We start from the raw sequence: 11195 nt of genomic DNA, 5'->3' as shown, positions 1-11195 counted from the left end.
CCCCCTAGCCTAGCCTTACTGTTTTCTTAATCACGTTTGGAAAGTATGATAATTCATTAATATTAAAGGTACTTGTCTCTTTAAGAAGAGAGTCTTAAGACAACAGCAATGATCACTTTAGCTTTGGAAATGACCCCAGAATTTGCTCTGCTCCTTTCATGTTGGATGCAAGAGTACTTGGGAATGAACTATTTCTTTGGGGGAGGGGGTGGAGCCAAGCCTTTTTTACACACCTAAAGCAGCCACTCCAATTGGTTCACTCCAGATCTGAAACCAGTTCCAGTCTGGATGTGGGACACAGCTGGGATTGCTGCGCTTCCTGATTCAGAATTTAAATGCCCAGGAAATAGCCTTGCAGGGAGACCAAGGCAAGGAGGGAGAAGCAGCAGCAGCAGCAGTTTAGAACTAGTTGCCTTGCCCAACAAGTAAAGGTGAGTTGGAAGAAATTTCTAACGTTTAACAAACTGGTTTCTTGAGGGAATGTGGTTTAAACCTCCATAAAACTGAGTTGAGCTTGAGGACTCTTACCACCACACCAGTACAAACTCGAGCCAAAGTCAAGGAAAATGGAAAGGAATGGGGGATTATGTGGTTCAAGTTGCAACTCCTTAGTACCTTCCTTTAGTAAGGCAAGAAGTAGAGTTGCAATTTGAAGTCCTTGGGTTTCACAGCTGCGTAAAAAAGATTGCGGGTTGCTTATTAGTTCTGGAAAAGGAAAGCCACAAGTAAGGATGTGGCTTCAAATTGGCCTCCATGGGCTTTGCCTTTCTAATCCAGCCCTCATTTATTTTCCTTTCAAAGTTCTCCCTCCATGTGCAGCAGCCGCCGCCTTTGTTTCAAGAGAATGTCTTAAAGCAATTTCATGGGGCTTCTGGCTGCCCTCTTGTGGGATGGAGTTAGCTGCTTCTCCGTCTCTTGAACAAGACCTCTTTTCGCAAGAACGCTGAGCAATTCATTCATTTCCACGTGCCGTTTGTAATTTTGGAAACGGCGCTGGTTTCAAGGATGGCGGATCTCTTTGCTTCCCTTCCCTTCCCCTCCACCTCTGATTTAGATTGGGTTGATCAGGAGCTCATCAAATTCATTCTCGGGTTAGTTTCTGTTACTCCCCCCTCCATCTTTTTCAAAGATCCCGCTTCAGGTTTTCCCCGCCTTGCTCTAGATCGGAGCGAAGGAAGGAAACCCGGCTTTATTTTCATACCTGGGCCGTCGTTCGTGACCTTATTTAAGCGTTGCTCTTGGATTGCGACGAGGGCATAGAAAGTGCCATTTCCAAGGCCTTGGCTGGGATTTGGTTTTTTTGCGGTGTTGGCGAAAGGTTTTTTTCTTACTTTGAATTCCAAACCGGAACGCTCACCTTGGTCTCACGGAAACGTGAGAAAAATCTTATAATTCGACTGACTCCAGGATAACGCCCCCCACCTAACTTGCTTTTAATTTTAATTTTCTGCACTCACTTGATTTAATGCGTAATAATGTGTCGTCTGCAAGCAAGTAGTTTCAAAGTTTGTGGAAATTTATAAATATATTCTAACTACATTTTTTTAAAACCAAAGTTAGTGCTTACACAGTACTGTGGTCCTTTTATACTAATAAAGAAACTAGAGCGGTGAGTTTAGGATTGAAATACAGCACATGGGTATTCCTTTAGGAAAACTATCCATATCCATGTCCTATGAAGTACTGCCGCCATGCACAAGCTATTATTTGTGTAAACTCTATTGAAAATAATAAAATAGTTTGTGCATGGTGGTAGTACTTCATAGGATATGGGTGTGGATATATAGTTTTCCTAAAAGAATAACCATGTCCTGTATTTCAATGAAGTACTGTAGAATTAATAATGTAGAATTTTTGAGAAATGTGTTTAGGGTATCTTGAAAATTTAGATAATATAAATAGAAAGTTGCCTTATTCCATTACTCAATATTGACTGATGCTGGATCCCATTTCAGCAGTAAGCACAAGCACAGTGAATGTTTGTATAATATATATAAAATTAATCTGCAAAAAATAGCCTATATAATTTTCAGTGTATATAGTCAAGTATTCTAAAACAAGTCATTTATTTGCAGCACCATTATTTAGACAATAAGTTAAATGGTTTACATTTAGAAAGATAAACTAATAATTATTGCAAGTTACAGCCTCTGAAGAACTGGAAGATAGTTATCATGTCCCCCTCTAATCCTTCCCTTCAATAGACATACCTGGCTCCCTCAACCGTTCATCATACGATTTGGCTTCCAGTCTTTTTATCACCTTTATTGCTCTTCTTTACACATTGAACAGCTTTTTTGTATTGTGACCAGAACTGGATGCAGTATTCCATGAGTAGTCTCACCAGTGCAGTGTAAAGCAGTACTATCACCTCTCATTGTCTTGATGCTACCTCTTGTTGGAATCTAGGAAAGCTTTAGCCTTTTTGGCAGCTGCAGCAGATTGCTGGCTCATACCTAGACCTCTCTCAATGTTAATATTGAGCTTGGTACCACCTATTCTGTACCCATGCATTAGTTTTTTGTGTCTAAGTGCAGACCTTACTTTTTCCACCACTGAACCGTATCTTACTTAGGGCCCAGTGCAGTGGTAAAATTCAATTTTTTTTACTACTGGTTCTATGGGCGTGGCTTGGTGGGCATGGTGGGGCTTGGTGGGCGTGGCTTGGTGGGTGTGGCAGGGGAAGGATACTGCAAAATCCTCATTCCCTCCCCACTCCTGGGGGAAGGATATTGCAAAATCTCCATTCCCATTCCACTCTGGGGTCAGCCAGAGGTGGCATTTGCTGTTCTCCGAAGTAATCAAAATTTCCGCTAAGGGTTCTCCGAACTACTCAAAATTTTCGTTACCTGTTCTCCAGAACCTGTCAGAACCTGTTGGATTTCACCCCTCGCCCAGTGTTCAAGTCTATCAAGGGCAGAGTCCTCCTGGATATTGAGCCTATCTTTTAAAGTGTTAGCAATTCCCCTCAGCTTGGTGATCTTAGTATAGAGGTGTCAAACTCAATTTCATTGAGGGCCGCATCAGGGTTGTGTTTGACCTGGGGTTTGTGCGGCCAGGGTGGGCATGGCCAGCTTGACATCACTCCTGTTCGGGGTGTCTGTGGCGGCCCAAGCGCTCTGCCAGTGAAAACAGGCTCCCAAGCTCCATTTTTGCTGCCATGGCCTCCTGCAACCCTCTGCCAGTGAAAACGGAGCTCTGGAGGTCCTCCCCTCCTTCGCTGGCTGGTCCTTCGCTGTTTCCAGGGTGGCCCCACAGGCCAGATCTAAGTACCCTGCAGGTCGGATTCGGCCCCCAGGCCTTGAGTTTGACACCCCTATCTTAGTATATAGAACTAAAGCTAGAAATATGGTTGTGCTTTTGAGAAATATGGTAGTACTTTTAATTAGAGAAGGATAGTTAGGTAAAGTTTCTGCCTTCCCTAAAAGATGCTCTTGCCTAAGCTTCCAAAGATGAAACATCTTTGTTCTGATGTCTGGAAGAGAACTGTTTATTTTATTATACAACTATACAATTTAAAATGGCACTCATTGGAAAGAAGATCTGATAACTGAAATACAGTTTTAAATTCTGTGATGGAAATAGTGTTTAACATGGCTGAGAAGGAAAAAGAAAATTGTAAAGAGACTTGGAAGTTTTGACTGCCTGGAAAAAGAATGGGTGGTTTATATAATAGAGGTTTTCGAATATTCTACAATTGGCAAGTTTCACACATTGCATCAAGTCGAAACAAATCGCATTATGATTTCACGCAAGGTGTGAGCATAGTTTCTGACTGGGATCCAGACCTGCAAACTGAGCATTGAACAAGAAACTTGTTCATTTCCTGAACGTTTGATGGAAAATTTGAGGGATTGATTGGTATACATAAGTTTAAGTCACCTCAAGTTGTTGCTGTGTCTCACAGAGACAATACTTTGTCTGAGTCTACAAAATAGCTATGGGTGTACATGCATGTGAACGCAGCTGAGAACAACTTTTAAAGCAGCCATGGAAGCTTTACAAAGGACATGGCTACATTCCTGCTTCAAGGAAGGGTTTCATTTAGACTTCTATGCTTTGTGAAGCCTCTTTTTTAATTTAATTTAATTTAATTATTTAATTAATTTAATTAATTAATTTAATTAATTTAATTTAATTTATATGCCGCCCCTCTCTGAAGACTCAGGGCGAATATTTTGCAGCACCCTGTTGTCCAGTACCGCATGGTGAAGTTAGGAATGGTGTTAGATTTCACTGTGCCTTTTGTTCTGGAGCCAACTTCATCTCCCATCAACTGTAGCATAAACTGTAGCACTGTTGATGCTCTCCCAGCTTTTTTGCTTTCTTGCAGATGTTTCATTACCCAAACTGGGTAACATCATCAGTGCTAGGATAATAAAATGTCTGCAAGAAAACAAGCAAGCTCAGAGAGCACCAAGGACTCCTCAACATCAACTCTGAGCTACAGATATTCTCCTTTCCTGGTATTAGTATCAGCCTTTAATAGCAATCACATTTAGACTTATATACTACTTCACAATGCTTTGCAGTTCTCTCTAAGCAGTTTACAGAGTCAGCATATTGCTCCAAACAATCTGGGTCCTCATTTTACTGACCTTGGAAGGATGGAAGGCTGAGTCAACCTTGAACCAGTCAGGATTGAACTGCTGAATTGCTGGCAGTTGGTAGTCAGCAGAATTAGCCTGCAGTACTGCATTCTAACCACTGCGCCACCATGGCTGTTTAAAGCTCTTTAAAGCCTACACCAGGGGTACCCAGTGAAGCCCCATTCGTGGGAGGCAGGCAGCATACAAAATCACACTTCCTCTGGTCCACAGAGAAACCTTCCTCCATGGAACTGGTCTCTTGTGCTCAAAAGGTTGGGAGCTGCTGGTCTATATTGTTTAGACCAGGGGTGTCAAACTCAAGGCCTGGGGGTCAGATCCGGCTCACGGGGTGCTTAGATCTGGCCTGCAGGGCTGCCCTGGAAAAAGCAAAGGACTGGCCTGCGGTGCCTCTGCCAGCAAAAACGGAGCTCGTGCGCCCCCCTCACGCATGAGCTCTGCTCGTGTGCCCCCCGAGCTCCATTTTCAGTGGCAAAGGGTGGCAGGAGGCTGTTATGGCTGAAAACAGAGCTTGGGAGCCTGTTTTCGCTGGCAGAGCACAGAGCACAGACGCCCCTGACACGAATGACGTCAAGTTGGCCATGCCCACCATGGCCATGCCCACCCCGCCCCCCGAGGTCAAACACAACCCTGATGTGGCCTTCAATGAAATCAAGTTTGACACCCCTGATATAGACTAAGGCCAAAGGTGCTTTTCCATTATTAATTCACACAATGGATTGTATGAGCTATATTCCAAAAATTATGAAGACACCATATCATTTATGTCTATCTCAGTTTGTTTTCATAAGATTTTTTTCGTTTGAGCTAAACATTTCCTAACATTTTTGAGAAGAGTTCTGTCACTTTTTAGTGATGGTTTTAGACATCCTAAGAGAAGAATACAAGTAGTTCTCAACTTAAGGCCACAATTGAGCCCAGAATTTCTGTTGTTAATTGAGGCATTTTTTAAAGTGAGTTTTGCCCTATTTTATGATCTTTCTTGACACAGTTGTTAAGTGAATCACTGCAGTTGATAAGTTAGTCACCTGGTTGTTAATTGAATCTGGCTTCCCCATTGACTTTGCTTGTCAGAAGGGGATCACATGATCCCAGGACACTGCAACCAACGGTCATAAATACATGCCATTTGCCAAACATCTGAATTTGATCACATGATCATGGCGGTGCTACAAAGGTCGTAACTATGAAAACTGGGCATAAGTCACTTTTTTCAGTGCCGTTGTAAGTTTGAACGGTCACAAAATGAACTGTTATAAATCGAGGACTACCTGTACTTTTTATATGTTCTTTTAAAGTGCTTTCCTGAAGAAGAAAACAAGCTATGAAATCATCTTGTCCTTTATTTTTTATCTGTACAGTAAGGCTTAAAATATCTTGTTATACAGATGATTGGGATGGCAAAATGTAGCAGATTAAGGCTTGCACTTTTTGTGAAAAGTCAGGAAAATATATGTCAATACTGAGATCCCCTTTTCTCACTTTTCTAAACAGATCAGCAGTTTTTAAGATCAGCAATTTTTAAGGTCTACTGGAGGATTAAGTTATTAGAAAACGAATGGTGAGGCTCAGCTAAATACTACTACGTACTACACAAAAGGTCTGTACAATGTGCGAAGTGTACAGTAATAAAATATACCATGTGAGGGGAAGACCATTGAAAGAATTACTAAAGATGATGAACAGCAAAAGTCACGTTGAAAGAAAAACAAAATTTCAAACAAGCATTTTTGGATAAATATAATTAGGATGGTGGAACTTTGGGAGACCAGATATGGAAAGCTGAATTTCATACATGAGAAAAGAGACAGCACTGAATAAGGCATCACGGGTTCCTTTCTACTCAGAAGAGCTTCCATGATAGATTTGCAACCATTTATGCCTTTTAAAATTGATATATAAGGGAGAGAACTTGTATCTGTTCTCCATCCTCGCACTAAGCTATTCCTGTCTGCCCACTTACAGGGATGTGAATAGGAAAATATGTCCCGTGGCAAGAATGGTAAAGGACATATATTATTGTCCTGTTGAAGTGTTCAAATTAAGTGAGGCATACAATACCTTTACCATATAACTCAGTGCTACATCCTGTAAATTTTATGAGAAAGGCCTTATAATTTGCAGCGTTTATAAAGAATGGCATTTTGGACTTGGGTTTTCAGAACTGAATTTCCCACAAGTGCTGAATTTTGCAAGCAATGTTATATGACCCTGAGGTGGCTGAAACCATGTTACCTTCTCAAATTATTGCAAAATACTGTTAGATTACTGTTAAATACTATACATAAGAAACAATCTCAGCTAGGAAAAACAGAAGCACAATTTTACTTCACATTCTCAAATTATTGCAAAATATTGTTAGATTACTGTTAAATACTATACATAAGAAACAATCTCAGCTAGGAAAAACAGAAGCACAATTTTACTTCACATCCGTATCTTCAGCTTGCTGAGCTTTCAGTGAAAGATTCCTCCCTGGTGAAAGGAAATACTTATTTCCTAATTTTGCAAGGTGTTTGTGATATCCACAATGTTCTCATCTTGCAGTAATTCCTGTGTTTATTTTTTACTTTATAAACCACTTCATAAATTATCTAAATGCCAGTATAGAAATGCAATGTTGTCGAATCACCAGAAGAGGTCTCTTAAGTCTTGCATTATATTGGGTTTTTTTTGGGGGGGGGACTTTGCAAAGCCAACCAAATTGTACAATAGCTAACTCTCATAGTCCAGGTACTGTTACATTTAGAACATAAATCTGTAAAATGTAAACACAAATGAACTATTGTGCTGAATTATTTATGACAAATTAAAGCAAAACAGCTTGTTATTGTATTACTTCAGCCTTCCTGAGTCTACTAGATATGAGCCCTTGAATCAGCAGTTGCAATGCTTGCTCTGCATCTGGCTGGCTGGAAAGAATAAAAACTACAGGGGTGAAATACAGATTTTTTTTTTAAAAAAAGAATTCTTTCTTTAAAGTACATAAGCAAATATTTGAAAAATGAAAAGAAAACCCAGACAAATAAAGGATGAGAGAATTTGTTGGATAGAGTACAGCGTATGAACAAGCTGCCTTTAAATCAAATATCTGCCCTTTAAAGAGCAAAAGTTACTGAAGGGCTGCGTTAAAATGATGAAAAGTAAACTTCAGAATGAGTATTTCTTCATTTAGAAAGCATACATTTATCTTTTAGCATTGCTGTGCTCTTCAGTGAATTTTAGCAGGTTACACCGATCATATTTTCAAGCGTTAATCCTTCTGTTTAAAGGCAAAGTCTGCTAAATAGGTTCAGGTGGATAATACTAGAGCTTAATTTGGTATATGCTAACAAAGGGTAAGACAATGGGATAATGTACATACTTGATTAAATTTAATTTCATAAGATGTGCAGTCCGATGCAAAATTAACCATAGTGCAGTTTTATGACTATTTATTAGGGAATAAGGTCTAATTCAGTATTCTAACCCACAGGATTGTGCACCAGTTTTCACAAAAACATCTCTTAGTTTGGACTTCCCCTTTAATTATATATGGATTTTTGATATGCTCAAGAAGTATAGTTATGTGCCAAGATAGAACAGCATAACTGTGCCTCTCTAAGTAGCCATGAAGGGAAAATCTGTGCAAAACATAACATTCTAATTCTTCAAACTTTTCTATATTTCAGAATGATCCAGCGCCACCAACTAATGCAGTCCATGCTCCAGAAGCTCCAGGAGGCAAGTGAATGCAATGGGCTAGAGCCATTAATTGAGGCAGCCTCAAAATCTCAGACGATATTGTCCTCTTTTTCACTACCCAGCTTTTATGGGAGGCAGTTCCAGGAAGAGCTGGAAGTTGACCGTGTAGCAAAAAGTCTTTACCCAGAAGATGCTCCTCGCAATATGTTGCCTTTCATTTGTAAAGGCAATGGGAACCACTTGTTTGAAGCAGCAAGTGTGTTGTTGTGGGGTAACACTAGCTTAACTCTGGAGTTACAGGTCCGCACAGTTGTGGAGATGTTGCTTCACAAGCAGTACTATTTCAATGGCATGATTGATTCTAAGGTGATGCTGCAAGCTTCTCGTTATTCTCTTTGTACATATAAATCTCCTCAGATGACTAAGTTACCTTTGGCTACCCTAGAGGCTATCTTTGATGTTGACATTAAAGCCAGTTGCTTTATTGGCAGCTATGTCAACATGTGGCATGTGTACGCTCTGGCATCTGTACTACAATGCAACATTTATTCCATCTACCCAATGAGCAACCTTAATATACGGCCCTACTTCAACCGACTCATCCGACCTAGAACGTGTAAGTTGCAAATCTCCACACTTCACATCATGTGGTCAGGGAAGCAGACTTCTTCCCAGGTTTTTGAAGCTCAGTACTTTGTCCCTGTCATGGGTCTGGAAGAGCTGGAACCCATAGCGTCCATTCCGGAACCTCAGGTTCAGCCTGTAAAGACACTGGAGTTGCTGAACAATGATCCCCAGGTGACTTACTCTAACCTACGTGAAAGATACAGCATTACCAAAAGCACCTTCTATCGATGGAAACGCCAGTCACGAGAGCATAGACAGAAAGCAGCTGCCAGATTTGCAGCCAAACATTTCTTGCACTCCTGTTTTCAGGAAGGTACCACTATTCCTCTTCAGCGCTTCCGACAGTTGTTCCCAGAAATTTCTCGCTCCACCTACTATGCCTGGAAGCACGAGATGCAAAGTGCGAACAACCGTGAGGTTTCTTCCCCTTCTGATGTTGCCTTGTCTGAGGATCCCCAAATGTACGAGCTTCACACTAGTCCAGACGGTGCAACAACATCTGAAGGAGGCCATAGCTCAACAAATTTCCCGAATCATATCAAAAATGGAACTTCCATGCAAGGAGCCAAGTCTTATCTAGAAAAATGCATTTCCATGAATAGTCTCGTGCCGTACAAAAACTTTAAACGTAGCTTTCCTGGCATCTCCAGATCAACCTATTATAACTGGAGAAGAAAAGCCATCAAAGGGAATCCAAATTTCAAACCTCCCCAACCTCTTTCTGTAACCCAGAAACCGACCAGGAATCTGTACCTGTCACTAAAGTCAGGAAACCTGCCTAACGTGAAGATGGTCAATGGGCAACATGCAGGGCCCCGAATTCTCATGGGTGTTAAGCAATCTCTCTACAGTTGGCAAAAGCAAGCTCATGAGTTGGCCAGGAAACGTGTTTGCCAATGGAAAATGCCTTTCTGTAAGTTTCGCTTGCGTTATCCTAGTATTTCTTCTACAACCTATTGGTTTTGGAGGAAAACAAGTGTCAAGGAGACAAAAAAGCATTGCCTCCCCTCAACAATGGCTTTCCAAAATTTGCAACAGACTCCCACATCTTCTGAGATTACTAGAAAGGCAGAACTTAAATTCCATTCCACACACCCAAAAGAGTTTGCTCCAGTGCTTGTGGATGAGCAGATGCCGAAACCCTGCAGCACTGCAAGTCCAGGTTATCAAATGTCTGAAAAAGTCAACAGCAGCATGTTTGTGATGGATGTGATTGCCACAGCTCAGTTCAAAGCCCAGGCCAAGCTGTTTCTCCAGCAACGTTTTGAATCAAAGACCTTTCCAACATACAAGGAGTTCAGAGCCCACTTTCCCTTAACAGCACGCTCCACTTACTACATGTGGAAACGTGCCCTTCATGATGGACTTACTCTAGTGGATGCCTAAGGATAGTTAAGATATGCTGTCTCATCAATGAAATTCTACAAGCTGCTATTTTGGTCTTTGTGGATTTGTTTCTTTGGCTTAGGGAAAGATAGAAATATATTCCCAAGATAGAATATTGGGAATGAGATATTCTTTTTATATCGTAAAGAAATACAGCTTTTTGTTTAATTTTTTTAAAATAAACAAACTGAATAGCAAGCTATATGTGAAGATTATTCTTAAATTTGCATTCTGCTGCTCAACTTTTCAATGAATTTGACCTATGTTTTATTTCTTAACATGAAATTCTCACTGAGAATCTTTAGGTTTGGATATGTATTCTTTTCACAAGACAAGTTTATTAGTTTTACTGACTCAACTGATGGATATAATATATGTTGTGGGTTCTTCCAATATATGTAATATGTTTTGTGTAAATGCATATAAAGAGATCCATTAAAAAAATGAGAATCAAATTGTCTTAAGTATTTTCTCCAAGAAAGTGGATTAAGAACTCAGCTGTGAAAGGGATTTAACTTCGAGTGAGGGTTGAAAGGGAGCTGATACAGAGGAGAAATAAACATTACTACCTTTTGCAGAAGATATTTGAGAAAACTTTCTGTGATACAATCTAGTATGGTATAGGACAGGGGCCCGTGGGCCAGATGCATCATGCAGTGGCCACGTCCACCTCCGGTTTAGTGAAGAGGGTGAAAGTTGCAATACATCATGTGACAATGTGACACTGCGAGTTTGACACCCCTGGTATAGGGGAATATCAGTGGACATTGGTATGGCATCTTACCAGATAAGCATTTTCCCCTTGACCTACTTTTTGAGCTTGGTTTAAAATGATGGAAGAAATCAGCTCAGCTCAACTTGAAAATAGAGATACATAGATATCTCCTTCAG

The 11195-nt window shown here is 40.6% G+C and overlaps 1 protein-coding gene across 1 annotated transcript; it reads left to right on the top strand.

Annotated features, from left to right (window-relative positions):
- The first annotated feature begins 258 nt into the window (after window positions 1-258).
- VRTN (vertebrae development associated) lies at window positions 259-10748 on the top strand. The gene is made up of 2 exons (XM_034418630.3): window positions 259-431; window positions 8279-10748. The coding sequence occupies exon 2, from the start codon at window positions 8280-8282 to the stop codon at window positions 10302-10304; it is 2025 nt and encodes a 674-aa protein (XP_034274521.1). The 5' UTR covers window positions 259-431; window position 8279; the 3' UTR covers window positions 10305-10748.
- Window positions 10749-11195: the final 447 nt, after the last annotated feature.

This window comes from Pantherophis guttatus, chromosome 1 (genome assembly GCF_059756535.1).
Source record: "Pantherophis guttatus breed Tessera chromosome 1, ASM5975653v1, whole genome shotgun sequence".
NCBI classification, from domain to species: Eukaryota; Metazoa; Chordata; class Lepidosauria; order Squamata; family Colubridae; genus Pantherophis; species Pantherophis guttatus.
This window is presented reverse-complemented; position numbering and strand designations above follow the sequence as displayed.